The sequence below is a fragment of the Molossus molossus genome, unplaced genomic scaffold (assembly GCF_014108415.1).
Source record: "Molossus molossus isolate mMolMol1 unplaced genomic scaffold, mMolMol1.p scaffold_m16_p_18, whole genome shotgun sequence".
Lineage (NCBI taxonomy): Eukaryota > Metazoa > Chordata > Mammalia > Chiroptera > Molossidae > Molossus > Molossus molossus.
Window position 1 is genome coordinate 19,015,552 of NW_023425353.1, and position 25,937 is coordinate 19,041,488.

Consider the following 25,937-nt stretch of genomic DNA (forward strand, 5'->3'; position numbering starts at 1 on the left):
ATCCCAGACCAGCCAGCCCTGCCCCCACCGCAGAGGGTCCAAGAAGAGCAGGCACTCACCACCTGTCCTGCTCGCGCTGACATACCCACACTCTAATTGTGTTTCTCACAGTGACACACTATCCCAGACCAGCCAGCCCTGCCCCCACCGCCTCCTGGCCGCCCCCCGCCGGAGCGCAGCCGCCTGGCCTACCTTTGTTGTACATGTTCGTTGGCACCTGGACGTCACTCAGACTGATGTTCACCGGCAAGTTATTGAAATGGTCGTTTGGGGCTAAGATGAATTCCTTCCCCAGCTCCAGAAAATTCCCGTCTTTGTCCCTCTCGTTTATCAGCACGGCATTGAAGTATTCATACTGAAAGAGAAAGTCGGGAAACATCACGGGGGGTTCAGGGCAGAGGGCTGGGGCTCAGACAGGGGGTCCGCTCTGGTCATGTGACCCCTTGTGGTCACTGTGTCATGGGTGGCAGCTGTCACACAGATGTCTCCCGGCGTCACTAAATATTCCGGGAGACGTGAAGTGAGGGAGCTGCACAGAACCTCTAAACCTGGGAATTTCTAAATCGTCGAAGACAGACCCTGTCCTCATGCAACCTACAGTTAAGTTGAAGGAGACTGGAAAGCACAGAAAAATAAGAAGTAAGTATAATATGCCAGACAGTCACACTTGCTATAGAAAAATAATACAGCGGGGCGGGGGGGGGAGTAGCAGGGGAAGGACTGAGTTTTTCTGTACAAGTCTCAGAGGAGGTCTCGCTGCTCCAGGGACACCAACACAAGCTGAAGGGAGGGGGAGTGAGCTGTGTGGGCAACGTCACAGACGGGGGGTCAGCGAGGGCAAAGGTCCTCAGAGGGGAGTGTGCGCACATGCTATACAAATGGCTGTCTCGGTATTATCATATCATCATCACCATCAATATCATCGTCATGGAACACACATAGAGAACGCTTACTTTGTGCCAGAAATTATTTTAAGTGCTTTTCAGGGGTTAACTCTCCTTTCATATGTTGATCTTTCTAACCATGCAATGAAAAAGATCTTAGGAGTATTCCCACTTCACAAATGAGGAAACTGAGGCAGGGAGATGCAGGGCCCTGGGCAGCGATCACTGCACGGCTGATGATCAAGCCCAGGGCGTCGTCTCCACAGGACGTGCTCTCGTCTGCAGGGCATGAGCGTGAGGGGGCGGGTGGCAGGTGTGGTTGGGACAAATCAGGTTGGGAATGTAAAACAAGTGTGATTAATATGCTCAGGACACTACTGGAAAAAGTAAAATGCAGGTAAGAACAAATGGATAATGATGGATATTCTAAGAAAGAATAAGAAGGAAATGCTAGAAACCAAAAACACTGTAACAGAAAGAAAGATTGCTTTTGCTGGCTCATCAGTAGACTGAACACAGCTGAGGATATAATCAATGAACCTAAAAATAGCTCAACAGAAACTTCCTGAAACTGAAAAACAAGAGGAAAAAATGGAGAAAAAAAAAAAGAAAAAGGGCATTCAAGAACTGTGGGACAATTACAAAAATGGTGTAACATGTATGTAATGGGGATACCAGAAGGGGAAGAGATAAAGAAATGGAAGAAGTATTTGACACAATAATGGCTGAAATTTTTCCAAAATTATGACAAGCACCAAACCACATTCCAAGGAGCTCAGAAAGCTCCAAGCACATGACTACGAAAAACCTACACCTCAGCATACATATTCAAACAGCAAAAACTCAAAGACTAAAAGAAATCTTTAAAGGAGCCGGGGGCTCTGCGGGTGTGGCTCAGTGGTTGAGCATCGACCCATGCACCAAGAGGTCACCGGTTCGATTCCTGGTCAGGGCACATGCCCAGGTTGTGGGCCCAATCCCCAGTGGGGGCATGCAGGAGGCGTCCAGTCGATGTCTCTCATCGCTGTTTCTCTCTCTCCCTCTCCCTTCCTCTCTCTCCCTCTCCCTTCCTCTCTCTAAAAAAATCAATAAAGAAAAAAAACATATTTGTAATAAAAAAAAACCAGGGGGTAGGTTGAAGCAGGAGGCACTTTTCCTATGGAGAAACAAGATAAGGATTACAGCAGACTTCTCTTCAGAAACCATGCAAGCAAGAAGAAAGTGAAGTAACATGCTTAAAGTATTCAAAGAAAAAGCCCACCAACCTAAATTATCCTTTAAAAGCAAAGGAGAAATAAAGACTCTTCAGACAAACAAAAATGGAAGGAATTTGTTGCAAGTAGACCTGCCTTGCAAAAAATTGTTAAAAATTCTTTAAAGAGAAGAAAAATGATATAGGTCAGAAACTACGATCTACATAAATAAGAATGTTATAGCAGGAATAAATAAAAGTAAAACAAAATATTTCATTTTCTTATTTTTATCTGACAAATAACAGTTTGATAAAAAATAATGTCAACAAATTATTGGATGATTATAGTTTATGGGGAAAAAGTTAAATTAACAACAGAGTTATAAGGGACAGGAGAGAGGAATTGAGAATACTCTGTTATAAGGATCCTGTGCTACCCATGAAGTGGTACAGGGTTAATTGAAAGTAGACTTGAATTAGTTGTAAATGTATATTGAAAACTATAAAGTGACTGTAAGACAATTTTACATGTTAAGAAAGGAGAGAAAATTAAGTTATATAATATGCTCAATTAAAACCAGAAAAGAAGTAGAAGACCATAAAGAGAAAGAAAGGAAGGAAGGAAGGAAGGAAGGAAGGAAGGAAGGAAGGAAGGAAGGAAGGAAGGAAGGAAGGAAGGAAGGAAGGAAGGAAGGAAAACAATGAAGAAAAGGAAAAAGACAAAGAATGAAGACAATAAATACAAAACAGTTACAAATATAGTACATGTTAATCCAAATATATCAATAATCACTTTAAATGTAAATGCTAACAATACACTAGTTAAAAGATAAAGACTGTCACAGAGGAAATTAAAAAAGAACAAGCTATATTTTGTCTACATAAAACCTACTTTAAAATCAAAGAATAGAGAGATTAAAAGTAAAGGGACAGCCCAGCTGGGTGGCTTGGTTGGTTGAGTGTCGTCCCATAAACCAAAAAGGTTGTGGGGTCAATTCCTGGTTGGGGTGCATATGGGAAGCAACTGATCATTTCTCTTCTCTCTCTCTCTCTCTCTCTCTCTTTCTCTCAATCAATCAATTAAAATATCCTTGGGTGAGGATTAAAAACAGTAAAGGGACAGAGAAAGCTATACCATTCTAACACTACATATAGAACTACATACCTAACAACTGCAGAGCACACATTATTTTCAGAATCATAAACGGAACCATCAAACAAGTCTCGATAAGTTTAAAATGACTGAAATCCACATAGTATTGTCTCTGATAACAATGGGCTAATTTTAGAAAATAATATATGATATTGATATAAAATATCAATGATATCTATGAAAAGATTATGTCTAGAAAAACCCTAAAGATTGGGAAATTAAACAACACAATACTTAATAATACATGTGTCAAGAAAGAAAATGGCTGCACCAGTCTGCATTCCCACCAGCAGTGTACTAGAGTCCCCTTTTCTCCACACCCTCGCCAACACTTGTTGGCGGCCATTCTGACAGGTGTGAGGTGGTATCTCATTGTTGTTTTAATTTGCATCTTCTGATGATTAGTGATGTTGAGCATTTCTTCATATGTCTTTTGGCCTTTTGTATGTCCTGTTTGGAGAGGTGTCTATTTAGTTCCACTGCCCATTTTTTAATTGGGAAAACAATATGGTGTTACCTCAAAAAATTAAAATTGAACTGCCATTTGACCCAGTGATCCCACTTCTAGGAATATACTCTAAGAAGCCTGAAACACCAATCAGAAAGAATATATGTACCCCCATGTTCGTAGCAGCACTATTTACAATAGTTAAGATCTGGAAACAGCCCAAGTGTCCATCAGTAGACGAATGGATAGAAAAGCTGTGGTACATATACACAATGGAGTACTATGCAGCTGTAAGAAAGAAAGATCTCTTATCCTTTGAGACTACATGGAGGGACCTGGAAAGTATCATCCTAAGCAAAACAAGCCAAACAGAGAAAGACAAGTATCATATGATCTCACTTATTTGTGGAATATAATTAACATAACAGTCTGAGGAATGGGTTAGTCCCAGAGACATGGAAGTGGGGTACAGATTGACAATCCCCAGAACAGGGGGTGGTGGGGGAGAGATAAACCACAGAACTTATATGCATGTATGCATGAAGAATGGACATGGACAACAAAGCTGGGGACAGGGTGGGAAGGAAGGGAGAGGGGGGAATCAGTGGGGGGAAAAGGAGAAACATCTGTAACAAAAATAAATAAATTTAAAAAAAGAAAGAAAATGACATGGAAAATTTGAAAATATTTTGAAATGAATGATAATGAATAAATATCAATATATATGAGATATAGCTAAAACAGAGTTTACAGAAAAATTTACAGAATTAAGAGCTTGTAGAAAAGAAGCAAATTTTAAGAGGAATAGGTTAAGATACTACCTTAAGATAAAAAGAACAAATGAAACTCAATGTTAAAAGAAGAATTAGAATAATAGAGATAAAAGCAGAAAGCAATAAAACAGAAAGCAAATACCATGAGGGGAAAATCAATGATATTAAAAGTTGGTTCTTTAAAAGAGTTAGTAAAATTATAAAACCTTAGCTAGAAGAATGAATAAAAAGAGAAAGCACAGAATATTAGCATTAGGAATGAAAGAGGAAACATTATTATATATCCTAGAGATAATGAAATGATAAGGGAATATTACAAACAACTTTATGCCAATATTTGATAACCTGAGTTAAATGTTAAATTCCTTGAAAAACAAATTAGCAAAACTGACTCAAAAAGATATGACTGGCCATATACATACAAAACAAACTGAGTTCATAATTAAGAGCCATGATAAAACAAATAACTCTAGGTTCAGATGCCTTAAATAATGAATTCTATCAAATATATGAGAAAAAAAATACAAATTATCTTATATATTTAAAGGAGAGAATATGTCTGAACATATTTAATGAAAGCAGCATAACCCTGATGCCAAAGTCAAACAAGAATATTTTTCAATTACACATCAATATCCCTCATTAACCTAGATGTAAAAATCTTAACAAAATATTGACTCAAATTCACTTATAATAAAAAAAATAATACACCATGACCCAGTTGTGGTTATCCCAGGAATTCAAGGTTGGTTTTACATTTGAAAATTCAATCAGCACAGTTTACCATATTAACAGAATAAAGAAAAAAAATCCTATGACAAATAAATGCAAAAAAAAAAAATCATTTGAAAGAATTCAACTTTGGTTTATCAAAAAACTCCCAGGAAATTAGAAATAGAATAAAATGTCCTCAACCTGACACAGAGCACTTATGAAGAACCTACAGCTGACATTATGTACATGATGAAACACGGAATATGTTTCCTCTGAGAGCCGGGGCGTGGCGAAGATGTCTTATCATTTCCATTCAGATTACATGGGTGGTCCTGGCAAATTCAGTAAGACGAACACGTAAATAAGTTAATGTTATAGGTATGGGAAAGGAAAAATCTTTATTTGCATACAGCATGATTGCCTGTGTAAAACCCTAAGGAATCTACATAATCTATTATAACTAATGAGTTTAGCAAAATCACAGGAAACAAGATCAATATATAAAAACCAATTGTATTTAAATATACTAACAAAGAACAATTGAAAATTAACATTGAAAGAACAAATAACACAATAGTATAAAAAAGATGAAATATTTAGGTGTAGTTTTATAAAACGCATATATAATACATGTCTGCTGAAAACTACAACGCAGGATAGGGCAAAAGTAGGTTCACAGTTATGAGTGTGCAAAACACAGAGCTTATTCTTGTATTATTATTTATTAATTATTGCATTATTTTTCATTTGAACAACTGTAAACCTACATTTTCCCCACCCTGTATATTGCTGTAAGAAATTTTAAAAGGCTTAGATAAACAGAGAGAGATACTGTGCTTAAGGATGAGAAAACTCAATATTAAGGTGTTAATTTTTCCCAAACAGATCTAAAAAATTAACAAAATCCCAATCAAAATCTCAACAGTCTTTTAAGGAATTATCAAGTTGATTTTAAGTTTTACATGGAAGTAAAAGGGATCTATAATATTAAAAACAATTTTATAAAAGAAGAACCAAGTCCAAGGACTCACATTTACTGATCTGAAGTTTTACTATAAACCTAATTAATCAAAACAGAGTGGTATTGGCATTAGAGGAGACAAACAGATCAACGGAACAGAGAGAGTCCGAGTCCAGCAATAAAGCCACAGATATACAGTCAAATGATTTTCTGATTTTTTTCTTTTTTTTTTAATATTAAACAATAGTTTTTTTGTGTTTTTCTTTCTCAGAAAATAATTGCAAACATTACTGTTGTCTGGAAAGATTCATTGTCAGGGCTTTTCCCCCTCTTATCATTATAAAGCAACATTCCCCATAATATCCGTTTTAACTGATCATGAGTGATGACTGATTTCTTTGCCTTTCCCCCTTTACAACTCAGAAACGTAATGTTACTTTTTTTGTTTTAACTGAATTTATTGGGGTGACATTGGTTCTAAAATTATATAAGTTTCAGGTGTACAATTCTATAACACATCATCTGTGTCTTGCATTGTGTGTTCCCCACTTCAAGTCAAGTCTCCTTCCATCTTCAACCTCCCGCAACCCCCCTTTCCCTCTGGTAATCACCATACTGCTGTTGAGTTTGTTTGTTTGTTTGCTTAATCATTTCACCTTTTTCACCCAGTTTCCCAAACCCCCTCCCCTCTGACAGCTGTCAGTCTGTTCTCTATATCTATGAGTCTGTTGTTATTTTATTTATTAGTTTATTCTGTTCATTAGATTCCACATACAAGTGATATCATATGGTACTTGTCTTTTCCTGACTGGTTTATTTCACTTACCATACTATTCTCCAGGTCAATCCATGCTGTTGCAAAGGGTAAGATTTTTTTTTAATTTTCTATTGCCAAGTAGTATTTAATCATGTAAATGTACCACAGCTTTTTTATTCACTCATGTACTGTTGGACCCTTGGGCTGTTTGCAGATCTTGGCAAAATGCTATTGTAAAAATGCTGCAATGAACACAGGGGTGCACATATTCTTCTGAATTAGTGTTTCAGATTTCTTCCAGTATATTTGCAGGAGCAGAATTGCTGGGTCACAATGCAGTTCCATTTTTTATTTTTTGATGTAACTCCATACTGCTTTCCACAGAGGCTGTACCAATCTGCATTCCCACCAACAGAGCACAAGGGTTCCCTTTTCTCCACATCCTTGTCAATATTTGTTGTTTGTTAATTTATTGATGATAGCCATTTTGACAGGTATGAGGTGATGTCTCATTGAAGTTTTAATTTGCATTTCTCTGATGCTTAGTGATGTTGAGCATCTTTTCATGTCTATTGGCCATGTGTATGTCCTCTTTGGAGAATGTCTATTGTGGTCTTTTGCCCATTTTATAATTGTATTGTTTATTTTCATGGTGTTGAGTTGTATGAGTTCTTTACAAAATTTGGATATTAACCACTATTAGATGTATCATTAATGAGTACATTCTCCCATTCAGTGCACTGTCTTTTCATTTTGTTGATGTTTTTCTTTGCAAAAACTTTTCAGTTTGATGTAGTTTCATTTGTGTGTTTTTTATTTTGTTTCCCTTGCCTGAGGCTATATCCCAGAAAAAAATATTGCTACGAGGGATGTCTGAGATTTTATTGTTTGCCTGTTTTCTTCTAGAATTTTTATGATTTCAAGTCTAACATTTAAGTTGTTTAATCCATTTTGAGTTTATTCTTGTGTATGGTGTAAGAAGTTAGTCTAGTTTCATTTTTTTTCATGTTTCTGTCCAATTTTCCCAACACCATTTATTGATTCGACTATCTTTACCCCACTGTATGTTCTTGCCTCTTTTGCCAAATATTAATTGACCATAAGGGCATGGGTTTATTTCTGGGCTTTCTATTCTGTTCCATTGATCTATATGTCTGTTTTTATGGCAGTACCATGCTGGGTTTTTTAAATCTTTATTGTTGAAAGTATTACAAATGTCCCCCCTTTTCCCCCCATTAAACTCCTCTATCCCACTCGCATGCCCCAAGGCCTTCAACAAGCACCATGATGTTTTGATTACTATGAGGCTGTAGTAGAATTTAATATCAGGTATTGGATATTACTGACTCTTCCAACTTTGTTCTTCTTATTCATGATTGCTGTGGCTATTTGGGGGTCTTTAGTGGTTCCATATAAATTTTTGGTGTATTTGTGTCTAGTTCTGTGAAATATACTTTGGTATATTGATATAAATTGCATTGAATCTATAGATTGATTTGGGTAGTATGAACATTTTAATTATATTAGTTAAATACTCTGTCCATGAACATGGTATATGCTTCCACTTATTTATTTGTATCTTATTCGATTTCTTTCTTCAGTGGCTTATAATTTTCTGAGTACAGGTCGTTTATATCCACGGTTAAGTTTATCCCTAGGTTATTGTTTTTTAATGCAATTGTAAATGGAATTGTTTTCCTAATTTCACTTCCTGATAGTTCATTATTGGTGTAAAAAATGCAATTAATTTCTAAATATTTACTTAGTATCCTGCTACTTTACTGAATTCATTTGTCAGTTCTAGTAGATTTTTAGTGGAATCTTTAGGGTCTCTGTATACAGTATCATGTCATCTGCAAATAATGAGTTTTATTTCTTCCTTTCCAATCCAGATGCCTTTTACTTCTTCTTGTCTGATTATAGTGGCTAGGACTTCCCGTACTAGGTTGAATAGAATGGTGAAAACAGAGATCCCAGTCTTGTTCCCAGTCTTCAGGGAAATGCTTGTAGTTTTTGCCCATTGAGTTTGATGTTGGCTGTGGGTCTGTCATACATGGACTTTATTACATTGAGAAATGTTCTCTCTATTTCCATTTTGCTGAGAGATTTTGTTTTTGTTTTTTATCATGAATGGGTGTGAGATTTCATCAAGTGCTTGTTCTGCTTTTATTGGTATGATTATGTGGTTTTTATCCTTCATTTTGTTTATGTGGTGTATCATATTGATTGATTTGCAGATATTGTACCAGCCTTGCATCCCTGAAATAAATTCCACTTGGTCATGGTGTATGGTTTTTTAAATTTATTGCTGGATCTTGGTTGCTAATATTTTGTTAAGGAATTTAGTATCTAAGTTCATCAAGGACAGTGACCTATAATTTTCTTTCTTTGCAGTTTCTTGATCTGGTTTTGGAATTAGGATAATGCTGGACTCATGAAATTAGCACGGGAGCCTTCTTTCCTCTTAAATTTTTTGGAATAGTTTGGGAGAAACAGGTGTTAGTTCTTCTTTGAATGTTTGGTGAAATTCACCTATGAAGCCACCCAGTCCAGGATTTTGTTTGTTGGGATTTATTTTATTACTGCTTCAGTTTCGTTAGTTGTAATCTGTCTATTCAGATTCTCTGATTCTTCCTGATTCAGTTTTGGAAGATTGTATATTTCTAGGAATTTATCCATTTCATCCAGATTGTCCAATTTGTTGGCATGTAATTGTAATATTTCCTTAGAATCCTTCGCATTTGTTTGGTGTCAGTTGTTACATCGCCTTTTTCATTTCTTCTTTTATTTATTTGAAACCTCTCTCTTTTCTTTTTGATGAGTGTGGTTAAAGGTTGGTCAATCTTATTTATCTTTCAAAGAACCAGCTCTTGGTTTCATTGATCTTTTGTATTGTTTTTGTTGTCTTTTTTGTTTGTTTCTTTTAAGATTCTATTTCATTTATTTCTGCTCTGATCATTATTATTTCATTTCTTCTACTCATTTTGAGCTTTGTTTGTTGTTGTTTTACAAATTCCTTAAAGTATAAAGTCAGATTGTTTTTTGAATTTTTCTTGATTCTTGAGATTGGCCTGTAATGTTATCTATTTTTCTCTTAGCACTGCCTTCACTGTGTCCCGTGGATTTTGAGCCGTCATGTTCTTATTTTCATTTGTTTCAAGGTTCCTTTTGATTTCTTCCTTGGTCTCATTGTTAACTAATTCAATGTTTAGTAACATGTTATTTAGCCTCCATGTCTTTGTGTATTTTTCAATGTTTTTTGTTTGTTTGGTTTGGTTTTTCAGATAATCCTCACCAGAGGATATTTTTTTCCATTGATTTTTAGAGATAGTGGAAGGGAGATAGGAAGAGATGGGGGCGGGGGGGAGAGAGAGAGAGAGAGAGAGAGAGAGAGAGAGAGATCAATGCAAGAGAGACATTGATTGGTTGCTTCCTACATGCCCCTGACCAGGGCTGGGGAAAACCAGCAACCCAGGTACATGTCCTTGACTGGGAATCGAATCCATGACCTTTTAGTGCTTAAGCCAATGTGCTAACTACTGAGTGACACTGGCCAGGGCCAGATTTTCTTTTAATTGATTTCTAGTTTGATACCACTGTGGTCAGAGAAGAAAGATGTTTGATATGATTTCAATCTTTTTGAATTTCTTGAGACTTGTTGTGTGTCCTAACATGTGGTCTATCCTAGAAAATGTTTCATGTGTACATGAAAAGAACGTATATTCTGCTGCTTTTGGGTGAAATACTCTGAAGATATTGATTAAATCCATCTGAACTAGTATGTCATTTAAGGCTGATGATTGCTGGCGATTTTCTGTCTGGAAGATCTATCCACTGATGTCAATAGAGTGTTAAAATCCTCTATATGACTGAATTACTATCAGTCTCTCCCTTTATGTCCATCAAGATTTGCTTTATATATTTAGGTCATCCTATGTTGAATGCATAAATGTTTATAAGAATTATATACTCTTGTTGGATTACTCCCTTTATCATTATGCAGTGTCTGTCTTTGTCTCTCACCATAGGCTTTGTTCCAAAGTCTACTTTGTTTGATATAAGTATTGTTACCCCTGCGTGTGAACCACGATTGCGTTGGCCTTTACCACGCAGGCCAAGGCTCTATTTTGTTAATTTAACATCCAGTTATAATGAAACAATGGCATTGAAGACTTGAGTTTTAAAACACATTGATATTCTGTGAAGCGCTTGGGTCTGAGGAAGATAAAGACCTTAGTTAACACAGAGCTGTGGGAGAAACCTGGCTGACATGTTACCTAGAAAGCACATCCCTTTAGAAGAAGGGGCCTCTGCCTGGGTGTGGGCAGTTCATGAGCCAGTCCAGGGGTTTCTGACTGGTAAGGTGCTCCCTGGGCTGATGTTTCAGCAGAAACGTATGATTTCTTTTGTTTCTGGGTGTCATATTACGGTAAATTGTGCTTTATAAAATGACCAGGAGTGGAATGTGTTCACTTGAGTTTTGCTTCTGCAATGGTTTTGAAATAATCACTGTTTAAAAAGTGGTTATTGTGTGATCAATTTTCTTATTAAGGCATATATTTCTATATAATTAAATGCAGTTCTTTAGCATGTAAGTCAATGAGTACTGACAAATGAATACACCTGAGGAACCCACACTACATCAAGACAGAACATTTCCAGTAACGCAGCATGTTCTGTGTCCCTGGCCAGTGGGTCCCCTCCTTCCTTCCCAGCAGCAACCCCTTACCACCACCACCATTGCCTGTTCTAGAACTTCCTATGAAAATGGGATTGCACACATGCACTCTTTTGATCCTGCTTCTTTCATTTAAAATGTTTTTGAGATCCATGCATATTTTGAATGTGTCAGTAATTTGTTCCTGAGTGGTAATCTGTTGCATGCCTATATCAGAGACGTGTTTACGCTGACATCTGTAATGGGATACAAAGGAAACTGATCCAGGGCACAGACTGTGGCATTTGAAGTGGTGGGTGTGCTGGTCACCGAAAGCTGGCCCAGCACTGGCTCAGAATGAAGTGGTCAGCGGGCGTCTAAAACAGGTGCCTTAGGGCAGGGCTAGGCCCGGACTGCTGCGAAGGGTCACAGTGAGCACTGTAGGCTTTGTAAGAGATGGAGACTTGGCTGCAACACCTCGCCTCTGCTGTTACAGCATGACAGCGGCCCAGACAACACATCAACCGATGTGCCTGGCTGTGCGCCAAGCTTCACCTACCAAAAATCTACACAATTACAAAAGAGACTTGGCCTGCAGGCTACAGTTTGCCGTCCCTTGCAGTAGGGTGTTGAGAGATTTTTAAGAGACAGAAATGAAAAAAACTCAGGCTGGAAGAAATTAAGCATTTCTTTTGCTAAAAAGTTTTTGAGCACAATATTAAAGAAAAGAATAATGTTGGAAGACTGATGCTACCTGACTTCAAGAGTTTATAAAACAACAGTAATAGAAACACTGTGATATTGGCAAAAGAATAGGTAAATAGATCAATGAAACAAAGTGGAGAGCCCAGAAATGGACTCTCGTAAGTACAGTCAACTGATTTTTGACAAAGGAGCAAAGACAGTTTCTTTAACAAATCATGCTGGAAATTCTGAACACCCACATGCAAAAAAAAGAAGAAGAAGAAGAATCTAAACACAGACCTTAGGCCCTTCACAAAAATTAACTCAAAATGAATCACAGACCTAAATATAAAATGAAAATTATAAATCCCCTAGAAGATAACTTGAGAGAAAAACCTAGGAGACCTTGGGTATGGTGATGCCTTTCAGGTACAACACCAAAGCCCCAATCCACGAAGATCATTATAAACTAGACTTCATTAGAATTAAAACTCTGGCCCGGCCACTGTGGCTCAGTGGTTGAGCGTCGACCCATGCACCAGGAAGTCACCAGTTTGATTCCCAGTGAGGGCACATGCCCAGGGTGTGGGCCAAGTCCTCAGTGGGGGGCATGCAGGAGGCAGCCAATTGATGTTCTCTCTCATCAATGTTTCTATCTCTCCTTCTCCCTCTCTCTAAAAAAAAATCAATAAAGAAAAAATATATATAATAAAAAATAAAAAAAACTCTGCTCTGTGAAAGACAGTGTCAAGAGAATTAGAAGACAAGCCACAGAATGGAAAAAAATATTTGTAGACAAATGTGATAAAGAACTGTTACCCCAAACATACGAAGCACACTTAAACTCAACAGTAAGAAAACTAACAACTCAATTAAAAAAATAGGCCAAACACTTGGGAAGATATCTCAGTAAATAGATACACAATGACACATGAGCGTGTTAAAGAGGCTCCACCTCGTGCCGTCAGGAAAAGGTGAGTTGAACGACGAGGTAACACACATCCCAGTAGAAGGGCCGGAGTCCAGGACACTGACGGCAGCAGATGCTGGCCGCAATGTGGAGCAACAGGAACTCTTACACGGCTGGTGGGAATGCAAAACAGCGCAGCCGCTTTTGAAGACAGTTTGGTGGTTTCTGACACAGTTGAACATACTCTTACCATGTGATCCAGCAACCACACTACTGGCATTTCCCAAAAGAGTTGAAAACATGTCCACACACAAACCTGCACACAGATGTCTATAGAAACTTTATGTATAATAGCCAAAACTTGGAATCAACCAAATGTTTTTCAGAGGGTAAGTGAACAAATAAAGTATGGTGCAGCCAGACAATGGAGTATTATTTAGAACTGAAAAGAAATGACCTGTGGAGGAACTTAAATGCACATTACTGACTGAAAGAAGCCAATCTACACAGGCTACATACTGTATGACCCCAACTATACACTCTCCAAACCCATGGAATAGAAAATGCCAAGAGGAAACCCCAACGCAGGTCCACCCTTGGTGAGCGATGTTGATAACGCTTATGCCTGTGTGGGAGCAGAGGGTAGATCTCTCTGTACCTCTCTCTCAATTTTGTTGTAAACCTGAAACTGCTCTAAACAAACAATCTTTTAAAAAATATTTTTGAGCAGCATCTCCTAGATACATATTTATTTATAACACATATAACCTACTCACCAACTATCAAACTAACATGAACATTCTAAAACTACAAAAAATACACTAAAAGCAAATAGAAATACAAGGGACAGAGTCCGTGGGGGCGTCCCAGTGGCTGGGGGAGCACCCCTGGGCGCAGGCAGCACCTCTCGGCTGTGTCCCAAAGCAGCATCTCCAAAACAGGATCCGCGCCACAGAAAGCCATTCCCCAGGTTACTCGGACAAAGTAATTTTTTCAACGTGTGCCATGGTGAACAGAGGTTGGGAAATTCAGGGACAGCAGGGGTCTAAGGAAAGGCAACGAGGTTACTTTATCGCAGGACTTCTCAGGGCCTTCAGTCTGGGGCGGAGTGTGGAAGACAGCAGTCACCACACAGCCGATCAGCACTGACCATGCGGGTCACCGTACAAGCACTTGGACTGTTTATCAGTGGGCAGCTCCTCATGAGACTAGTTCAGCAGTCATGTCCGTGTTGGGCACGATCGTGTCCCCAGACCCTTCCGCTTGTTGACTGACTAACCGACCAAATGACCAACATCAGAATCCACTGGGTTACCAGGTCTCCTCGCAGACCTGTCTTCAGTCAGCTCTCCCGGCCACGCGGTGCCCAGGAAGGTTCTCAGCAGGCGGGGAAGCTCCTGTAGCGAGCAGTGTCTCCTTCGGCCCAGGGGAAGGGAAGCTGCAGGAGGCCAAGGTCATGCTGCTGCACCCCTGCCATTCAGACAGAAGAGTGTATCCAGAGCGTGTGGGGGGCTGGGGGTGTAAAGGTGACTCCAGAAGTGCCTGGAATTGCTGATCTGTGAAAACCACCATAAGATGAGGGGGCGAGGCAGACCTACGATGCCCCCAGGAGCTGCAGCCTCCCCGAGGGCTGCCCAGGCATCCCCTGCTGGCGGAGTCCCTGTCCTTCAATGCCATTGTCAAGGAAGGTGGCAATTTTCAGTTCTGAGAGGAGTGCCACCAGTGAAAATACTTCACTGCTCCACCCCTGCACCAACTGTAGAATCCAACAGGTGAGCTGCACACGGGTCGCCATGCAGAGTCAAACTTCCAATGCAGCAGGGAATATCACTACACAGCAAAAAGGTTTCAGTTTGTGTGTCCTGGCTGATCAGTTGGTGGTGACAGCCTGTGTGTGTTGAGAAGCCTCCTGAGGCAGTATCTCAACCCGAGGGACCTTAGCTCTCCTCTACGGTGGCCGAGCCTCTCCCACATCACCCACGTCCCTGAAAACTCTTCACCCCTAGTTTAGGGATTGGAAGACTGTTGCTATAAAGAGCCAGATAGAAACTAGTTTACATTTTGCAAGCCAGATAGTCTCTGTCACCATGTTCAATTCTGTTGTTTTAACAAAAGTAACCAAATGCAATGCATAAACAAATGCATGAGGCTGAGTCCAAATAAAACTTTATTTACAGAAACAGGCCCGGGCAGGCTACGGCCTGAAAGTCATAGCTTCCTGACCCCTCCCCTAGGTCCCTCCTCACTCTCCAGGCGCAAGGCACCTGGTCTCCTCCATCCAGATGTCCTAAGGCAATGCTGGGGAGCTTTTCAGCGTCCAGATGCCCAGGCCAGATCTCAGAACAATTACGTTCAGATACCAAGGGGCTGTTTTTCCAGCCTCCGCCAGGTGATTCCAGTGTGCAGCCCAGGCTGAGACGCGGCGCTTCCCAGGGTGACTTCTGTTTCCCTCCCTGCGAGGTAAGTTGCAGAACAGAACCTGGAGGCCTACTGCAGAGGGCCGGCTTAATGGGCAGGAGGTACCTGCTCCACGCATTTAATTAAATCCGGCCTCGAAGGGTCTCTAATTGTTTCCTCCGTGTTCGAGTTGTGGAACCAACCAACCGTAAACTCCACGGCAGGTGGGCCTGTGCTTCCCTCCCCGTCTACTGCCCTGAACCCGAGAGTATGTCCAACTCATAAGATACAGCCTGAGGGTGGACCCAGAACACGGGCCATTAGCAAAGCCAGCACCCACTCGATAAAGGACTGGATTGGTCACAATGTGTGTGTGTTGGGGGGGGGGGGATTGAGCTTCATTAAATGAATCGGCCCATCTGATTGTGGGGACTGACGAGTCCGAAGTCTCCGGGCGAGCTGGGCTGGACACGGGTGAGCGCGCACGCTGCAGTCGGCCCAGCTCCACAGGGCAGGCCGGCCGGAGCAGGCGGGCAATTGCGCTGCCATCTTGAGGCGGAGCTGCTTCTCCTTCGTGAACCTGCCCTTGTCACCTGGGGCGGTGCCTTCTTGTCACCTGGAGGCGGCACCCCCTTGTCACCTGGAGGCGGTGCCCCCTTGTCACCTGGGGCGGCGCCTCCTTGTCACCTGGAGGCGGCGCCCCCTTGTCACCTGGGGCGGCGCCCCCTTGTCACCTGGAGGCGGCGCCCCCTTGTCACCTGGAGGCGGCGCCCCCTCATCACAGAGGGTGGCCTGCCTCACTCAGCTACTGATTGTAAATGCCCGTCACCTAAAAAATGCCGTCACCGCAACATGGAGACTGGCACTTGAGCAAACACATAACTGCTAGCGCAGCCCAGACCAGATGACACATAAAATCAACCATCACACTGTCCTTCTCCATGGGCTGTGGCAGCGTTGTCCGCTGGACTCCCAGCTGTCTCCCTGTCCCCTGCCACCATCCAGGCAGCAGCCAGAGTGACCGCTTAGGAACATGAGTGGGACGGTTACTCTCCAGTGGTTCCCAGCCACACTCAGAACAAACCCTTCCCCGGGCTTTGGAAGGTTCTGTGGACCAGTTGCTATCCACCTTGCCACCTGGTCTCTCCACCGACCAGCGTCTCACCCCCCTCTGGCCCCCCTGCCTCTGACTAAGGTCTAGACAAGGCCGTTTCCACGGAGGGCCTCGCGGGCCGGCTGAACCAGGGCCCTGGCATCGCCCACCCCTCGGCCTTCATACTGAGCCCTGCCGCTGGCTGGGCTGACCTGAGCGGGTTTCTGTTCCTCGCGAGCAGAGTCCTAGCCAGCACACTCGTCACGCCCCGACGGGGAAGGACCTCCGGGATCGCAGCAGGAGGACTGCTCTCAGCGTCTCCGGCCTCATGTGGAAGTGCCCCTCCTGCCAGGTGGGTTCCTGTCCTCGTGTACATTGCCCACCCGGCCCTGTTACCGGCTTCCGTCTCTACCCACCCCAGTCCTGTGAGCCCCGTCATCACCCACCTTTCTCTACCTGACCTGCATGTGCTTCGACTTCCTCACCAGAAAGAGGAGCAACGAGAAACTCCTTCCAGGGTCCAGCACGGGAAGAGCTCACTCAAGGGCATCGTGCTGAAGGACTTGAGCTCATCTGCGAAGCCCAGGGCCCCCCACTCCCCTGGAAGCCCTTCTCCTTCCCACTCATCCTGCGCCTCTGATCTCCTCTCCTCACTAGGGAAATCAGTGGGTTCTTCGGCCCTTTCCTCCATGGTGTTTGCTTCCCTGGAAACCCTTAGATTCTAAGGCTTCGAGGGTCAGTTTTGGGTGGTGAGTCACCCACGCCTCCCTGGATTTCAGGCGCATCCGTCCATCCCAGAAATACCTTTCTCACCTCTGATCCCTGGTACCAGCACGGTGCCCGGATCCCTGATCAGGTGATGGGGTGAATAAAAAGTGCAATAATCCTGCTCTGCACCCCTCAGGGAATCATCTTCCTGTTCCACCACCAGCTAGGAAGGGCCTTCCACTCCCAGCCCAGAAGTGAGTCCGAGCTGGGGGTGAAATCTGGGCAGGCCTCCTGATCCCCATTTCTCCCTCTGCCTGGATTCCACCCCGTGTTCCATTCATGAAGCAAGAAACCCGCGGGTACAGCAGGGCAGGGGGGGTGCTGATGCCCGGCGCGGGAACCACACCTGCTTCCAGAGGGCACCCACGTCTCTGTGGCTCGGTTTCTTTCCCTGTGCAAAGGGCACGCACCACCCCCCTCTTCAGGTCTTTCCGACGACTGAATGGGACAAGTACAGAAGCAACGGGGACAGTGCCCAGAGCCGGCTCTTCGTAGGTTTTGGTTCTCTCCTCTTTTCCTCATTATTTCCCCTTCTGTGCTCTGGGACGGTAGCCAGCTTCTTACAACTTAGATTAAAAAATAAAAATTAGTAAGAATATTGGCTCCAAATGAGCCAAGCCACACCAGCTTCTCAGCGCACCCGCTTCCTGTGGGGAAGAGATACACCCTACTCGTCCGTGCCCCTCTCCAAAGGGCCGGTGCTATCTGGTTGCCACTCAATAACCTCATTTTCTTCTCATATGTGAAAATTGATTTTTTAATGATCTGTTCCAGACTATTTCTAGGTCCTAATGTTACATTAACTCATTTATAATTCCCCAAGTGCCACCGTTCCTTTAGAAAAGCAGACAATGAATATCCTTCTCCCAGCCATCTGGAATCTCTGGCCTCTAAGAACACCTGAGTATTAATGGCCTGCTTGACAAGCTCCTTACACGGGCCACGGACTGCAGCTTTCTGCAGGTCAGCTGGCCACCTGGCATTTAACTTGAAGAGCCTTGGAATGGGGTGTTTAACTGGGGCATGCTGGGTTCAGAGCTCACCTCTGCGGCCAGCCACAATTTCGCACCTCATCATACAATGGGATTACAACCACCCACATCATCGTGGGGTCATTTTACATAAAGGATATATCAATACATAAATAAAAAGCACTCAGATCACTGCCTAAGCTACAGTATTAGGTTGAACTGTATCAAACTGCCTTTTTAGGTCAAAAATGGTTGTATATCGGTAATTTCATATGATTTCACCTAACAGGGTTTTGAAAAATAGTAGCAGTCACTATCGTGGTGAAGCCGACTGGCAGACCGAGGGCAGAGGGGCACATATGAAAAGACAAGACGGGAACACCATCATCTCCCACTCGCGGTGATGAGCTTCCCAGCGGGTCCCTCGAGGGCTCCTTTGCCCACCCTCCATTCTTGTCTCCTTAGGGCAGTGTGAGCTTCCTGATTGGGCCACTGCCCTACATGCAATCCTCCAGGGATTTCCTAAGGTTCTTAGGACAAAGGACAAGTCCCTTACCATGACAGAAAAGGGCCTGCAGCTCTGGCCCCTCCCCACCCTAGAGCCGCCCAACCTCACTGGTCTCTGTTAGTGGCTCCATTGCTCCATGATTCTAGGTCCACATGGCCTCTGCCCATGCTGTTCTCTCCTATCCAGAACATTTTTCCAGTGACACTTTCATATCCCCATTCCTCTTTAGATCCAGTTCAGTTATCACATCCTTTGCACAGTCACTTTTGACAACCCTGACTGGGGACATCCGTATGGCGTGCCCTTGAAGTCTCATGGGTCTCTCATGTACAGCACTTATCCCAGAGACCACAGAACACTTGTCCGAGTGACCGTTTAATTCAAACAGCCTCCACTCTACATTGTGAAATATATGTTTGCAGGGATCATAGCTGCTGCTTCCTGTGCCACTGTAACCCCAGCATCTAATGCAATACCGGGCACATAGCAAGTACCCACCGGGATTGTTGAAGAAATGTGAAGGGCATGAATCAAGTACTGCAGCAGAGCCCTGGTGGTTCCCAAGGCATGGCAGGAGCTCAGGGGGTTGAGGACAGCCAACAGGGAGCCAGGTTCTGGCCTGGAGAGTCAGGGGGCTGCTGGGGGAATCACATAGGGTCCGAGGGCTCAGGATCCCCTGGGGCCTGTATGATTGCACAGTCTAATGCTACGACAGATAGCTGGGAACCCCTCTTTGGACTCCATCAAGACCCAATGAATATTAGCAACATACCTTGGCCTGGCTGGGCCTTCCATCACTTTTCATAGCCGTCAAATGATTCTGGAGGTCTTCTACGTGCTACTTCTGCCTTTGTGGTCCTCTTCCTCCCAGGAGCCAGAATGACTCATTAAAACTTACATAAAGCGCCCCACCTGTGTGGTTCAGTTGACTGAGCATTGTCCCATGCTCCGAGATGTCGCAGGAGTGATTCCCTGTCAGGGCACATGCCCGGTTGCAGGCTCGATCCCCCGTAGGGGGCATGCAGGAAACAGCCAATCAATGTCTCTATGTCATCAATGTTTCTATCTCTCTCTCTCTCCCTCTCCTTTCCTTTTCCTTTAGGAAAAAAAAAATCAATAAAAATAATTTTTAAAAAATTAAATAAAGCCCTCACTACCTGCCTTGAGTAACGGCTTCCCAGCCAGTAGAATCCAACCCAAGGTCATATTGATCTAGCTCTTTCCTTCCTCTGCAAATCAATCAGAGACACTGGCCACCTTTGGATCTTCAAATAGGCCAATCTCATCCCCTCTCAGGGTCTCTGCATTTATTGTTTGAACTGCCTGGAATGCTCTACCTTGAAATTCTGTATGGCTGGCTTTCGGTCTTGGTATAAGTGTCAGCTTCACAGCAAGGTCTTCCCAAAATAACCCCAGCTGCCTCTTTCCAGTCACTGTCAAGCCCACTGTGAGAGAGCTTGTGCAAGGATAGACATGCTCAACATCTTCACTGATACAGTAGCTACCGCCACTCGTGGTTCCTGAGCACATGAAATACACTGGCGTGACTAAAGAACTGACTTTTTCATTGATTGTATTGAAATAAAATTTAACTTTAAATAGCCACACGCAGCTAGTGACTACCGAATCAGACAACAATAGGCCCACTACGCTGTTTTATTTTCTTGATTGCCATCAACATCTGAAGTTCTTTTTATTTGTTCATACGTTTATGTCCATCTCCCCCCATTAGAAACTCGAGCTCCAACGAAGACTCAGACTTTCTCTGTTTTGTGCATAGCTGGAACCCCAGTGCCTACAACCCTGCCTGGCTATTGGGAGGCACTCAAATGTGCTTTGAACAGGTAGGCATGTGTCAAAAAAAGGTGTTGATCCAATTACCATCGTGCCATCTATCGAAAACCAGGGGTCTCCACCCCAGGATCTGGCTCAAGCACTCAGGAAGTGTGTGCCACCTGATCTTACCAGTGGTGGGAGTACTCACATTGCAAAGGACCGACTTCCCTAATTAGAGTAGATTTGAGGTTATCAGAATAATAAGCTCATACCCAATCATGTATATTCAGATTGCTTTTCTTGGGTGGGAGGTAGACCAGCAGCTGGTGGAGAAAAGTTGCATATGGGAATGTCACACATATGAGTATCCTCTATCCTCAGGTAGGAAAGAAAGCAAATGTGATAAACAAGGTTGCTTTGATCTGCTCAGCATCTCTTCTACCTTGTTTGTTTGTTTGTTTTTTTTATCTTTACCCAAGGACATTTTTGCATTTATGTTCAAACAGAGCGGGAGGGAGAGAGAGGGGGAAGAGAGAGACAGAGAAACATCGACGTGAGAGAGACACATCGACTGGTTACCACCCACACGACCCCAGTCGGGGCCGGGGACAAGCCACAACTGAGGTACGTGCCCTTAGCAGGAACTGAACCCGAACTCTCTGGTCCATGGGCAGATGCTCTAACCACTGAGCAAAACTGACCAGGGCTCTTCTGCCTTGTTTTATTTATTTTTTATTTTATTATTATTATTTTTTATCCTCACCTGAGGACATTTTTCAATATTTTGTTCAGATAGAGTGGGAGGGAGAGAGAGAGAAACATCGATGTGAAAGGGACACATGGAGTGGCCGCCACCCACACGACCCAACCAGGGTCGGGGACAAACTGCAACCAAGGTACGTGCCTTTAGCAGGAACCAAACCTGGGTCTCTCCAGACTGCAGGCCCACGCTCTAACCGCTGAGCCAAACCAGCCAGGGCTTGTTTTAGTAACCAAACCCCAAATCTTGATCCATGGGGGAGATGTTAATCAAGGGGCCCTGTCAGCCACTCTCCAGCATGTGGCCCAGCCTGGCCAATCAGAGTCCTTCTTTTTCAGGCAGTGTTATGAATGCTGGGAGACTGAGGGTCCCAAGCCCTTTATCAAGAGTCACAAGTTACAATGTTGCTGCTTTGGGCTGCCAGTGGCCACCTGCCCCACATACAGAGATCACTCTTCTGAGAACAAATCCCCACAGAAACAAAGCCAAGAGCTGGCAAAACAGAGTGGGGCTTGATGCAGTGATCCTGGTCCAACCCTTGACTCCAGTCATGCTTATAGGCAGAGTAATAACATGGAATGCACAGATAAGTACGTGCAAAATATGCCCTTTTTGTTTTTGACTTTATTTTGACTTGGGTTGCTAGAACCCTAAGTGAGTTCAGAAACACTGCCATCAACACTTGCAATAAGATTGGCTTCCCTGAAGCTGTTTTCTTCACATGCAAAAGAGAGGCAAAAACATCTACTTATGTTAGTTTTTACAGAAGTGATCAAATGTTTCCTAAGATAGGAGAGTGTTTGATGGAATTCAGCCAGGTCCCAAGAAAGGCCCGGAACGACAAGAAGTCCATCAAGGTCCTGGGTCAAGTTCGCTCACTTCTCCTTTCTGCTTCTCTCCAGGTATCTGCACCAGTCTCCTCTCTGCAGCCTGGGTTCTTGCCCACTGATTCACAGAGCAAAGAGAAATACCCATAGCGTCTCCCTGTTTATACCTTTCTATTCAGAGTTTAGCCCAGGATAATTGGAAAGTTTTGATCCAATCCCCAGATCCTAGGAGAGAGGATCTAATTGGTCCACCATGTATCAAAAGACCACCCATGGTCCAATCAACTGGGGCATAGAAGGTGGGAGGGTGATGGAGTTAAGTTGTACAAACATGGTTCTTGGGGCCCCTCCTCATAAATAAAGGTTTTTTGGGGGGATCATTGTTAGCCTGGCAGAGACCTCAAAAGAAGTCTATACTACACTATAGAGGGTTTGTATAAAAACTTACTGGGCTACCATACTCTATATGAAGCCATCAGTAAGACTAAATCAAATGTTACATGGATGACACTCAAGAACTCTGAATGGAATCTGAACACATAGCTTTAGGTCCAAAACAGAACAGCAGCTCACAAGACTAGCCATCCAATAATGAGCTCCCCTAGTGTCCAAAAACTGGACTTCCTTGGTTCAAGTAAAAACATTCACCTATGAATTTGAATCCACAACTGAGTAGCAAACTGTGAAGGAACAAGATTTGAACGGAGTACTGGGCTTTGGAGTGTAACACTTTATGCACGACAAGACCCCCGACTCTCAGGCAGATCCGTATGGTTGGTGCTGCGTATTAGCATTAAACTAGATTTAAAATCACTGGTGTTGTTCTTCTCCAAAGGAGCTCTCAGTTCCCACAGGCTAACGCATTTCTTTGCGAAGTCCAGTCGAAGTAAGAAATAAATTACCCCCTCGTTGCCACATCAGAGTAACTTTGCCATTCCCTCTTAGAAAAGTTAAAAAGCAATTAAAAGATGAGCATAGAATATGTGGCCTCATTATCATGATCAGTACTGCCATTTAGAATGTTCCAGCACTTAACATCGCCGTGGTGCAGTCGCTCTGCTGATTTACTTCTGCGCGTCCCCCAGGAAGTTAATTAGGCGAGAGACACCCAAGGCCACAGCCTACGCTCCACAGAGGGAGGTGGCGTCTACCTCCGGTTACCAAGGTTCAAAATATATACGAACGTCTTTTCCATGACTACCTTGCATCTTAAACACAGCCGCTCCCCTGATCAAGAAAAAACATGTGATAACACGTGTAGTCACCACTAGGGCGCCTAACATGCGGCCGTGTCCGATGACGTGCAAAGCTGGGTTTCCCAAAGGCTGACTCACTCTGTCCTGGGATTGGAGTATCATGGGTGCGAGGGGACAGGGTAGAGAATGGAATGAGAGAAAATACACGCTTTTTAAGACATATCTAGAATTTTGCTAGTCTAGAAAAAAAAGTGTTATTTCATTTTTAGTACATCCAGGGTTATCTGAAGTTAACTGAAGGTGAATTGCCCAGGGAGAACAGGGTCTCCTTGCTTAGGATCTCCTAAGGTCTTCCTCAAGGCCCCTCCCCTCTCGCCCTCTGAGGACACTGCAGCTCAGACGATGGAGCAGTTGTCTGAAGGTCCCACAGCCAGGAGGTGGTGGACTCTACACCGGAAACCTCACCTGACCAGCTCCAGCGCCTACTCCATTTTTGATGGCTTGGGCTGATTTCCAAAACTGCAGCAGAACAAGGTATCATGGAAAAGCAGTCACCTCTACAGCATGCCCATACCCTACACGGCCTTGCATTTACTGAGTGTTCTGAATATGTCTGAGTGACCTGACCTATTATCTGAATTATAATAAGTTGTGGAAATGAGCTATCAGGAGTCCAGAAAACAAAAACTAGAAAGTGATACAATGGCATTCCTTAAGGATTCTGCAAAACTACCCAGGAATAAGATAAAAAATGGCAAGGCTGTCATTTTTTTTCCCCTCATTCAGCCCTTCCTGTGTATTTTTGTTATTGTTTCAGCCTCATATGACAATAAATAAGTGGGATAAGAAATTAAACATCAAAATAAAAAATAATACAAGGCAGTAAATCCATTCAGTGCCCTGACACCTCATTTGAGATAATGCTCTGGAGAAAATGGATCAACTGCTCTGAGCTGGCAATACGGATCCGGACCTGCTCTTTGGCAGGAGCAAACGCCTTCAATTTCGTCTTGTCAGTGGAGGTTAACCTTCTCTGTAACCCGAACAGGCTCCGTTCCCACCGTGCACACCGCCAAGGCTCTGATACACTTCCACCTAATCAACCGCAAGGTGCCATTTCGTTTAGAGGCCTTTAGGATCAGCAAATAAAATGTTTCAGGCCCCATGTGTCGGTACCTTAAAAAAACCTCTATGCCAGAGCAGAGATACCTAGACTTAAACAGCACATCCGCAGCTGTCCGTGCTACAAACACATACAGAAAACCCTTGAAAGTTAACATTCCTCCAGCGCTGTTTAATGCCTCCTCCATCAATCGAAAACGGCGATGCAGAATGACCGCCAGGCTGTTCGCAGGACTCGCGCCTCGCGCGCTGGCTCTCCCAGTGCACATTCCCTAGGCACCAGCCGTATGCTGGGGCAGTGGGAACAGGCTGCTCACGGAGTCTCCCAAATAATGTCCATCTCCTGCAGCCGGGTGGGGCACGGTAGTCTGGCCACTGGGAAGTGAGAAGATGTGCTAGGTGTGACTTTCTACCTACAGTGTGGGGAGGGGCTCTGAGTACCCCCGCTGTCTTCCCCCTGGGAGCAATTCCAGAAGCCACGTATTCCAGATGACAGAATGGAGGGTGCCTGGGTCCCTGAGCTGCCCATTGGAACGGAAGGTCCCAGGAAAGCTACTAAACCCACAGGGCATTTTCATAAGCAACAAATGAATGCCCATGCGTTAATCCCCCGAGGTTTCAGGTTGTTATTCCGACGGATGCAGTTGGGAACTGAAAAAGAAAAGTAATATAAATCCCTGCCCTAAGTTATTCAAATCAAAGCAAACAGAAAATAAACTTATAAATTATGGGTATTAGTCTTTTTACAAAAGTGTTTCCTTAGATTAGTTTAAACCACCTCAAATCACATTCAGATCCCCTGCTCACAGGTAAGGAAGGCGTCCTACGTGGCTGAAAGCCTTCCATTAGTTTAAAAGCTCCGATTGTTGAGCCATCAACGTCTAGGACTGTAATAAAGGGCAGAATGCCGAAGTGTTCTGTAAGCAGCAGCTACAGCCATATTAACATTCATGGGTTTACCCGCCACAGTTCCATTCACAGCCATTCAGAAATACAAAGACAGTGACACAGTTTCAACTTACAGAAATGCCGAATGTGTCCCACTTCCCCGATCACCCCTCAAATGACAACCACGTCAGGAGTATCCGTTTCTCTCCTGACATCTCAATTCTGCTCAAATTATTGTGGGAAGAAACACTATCAGAGAGTTACCCAATATGCCAAATGCAATTTGAGGGGAACTATAATTATAACTTACAGACTTATTGATACATATTTCTTCCAAATGTTACCTTTAAAAGGAAAACCACATTTATCTGCCAACACAACCCAAAGAAACATAAATATCTGACTGTTCAAAGGGAAAAACTCATTTTAGAGATCCCCACGCATATATTTTAGCATTCCTTAATGAACATTTTGTATACTCTAACAGAACCGATATGG

The 25,937-nt window shown here is 43.2% G+C and overlaps 1 protein-coding gene across 2 annotated transcripts in view; it reads right to left on the minus strand.

Moving 5' to 3' along the window:
- CACNA2D3 (calcium voltage-gated channel auxiliary subunit alpha2delta 3) overlaps nt 1-25,937 on the minus strand; it is an 874,937-nt gene that overhangs the window by 527,133 nt on the left and 321,867 nt on the right. For both annotated transcript variants that reach the window (XM_036266884.1, XM_036266885.1), the window contains exon 5: nt 193-355. In XM_036266884.1, coding sequence (XP_036122777.1) covers nt 193-355 — 163 coding nt within the window. The remainder of the gene's footprint in view (nt 1-192; nt 356-25,937) is intronic.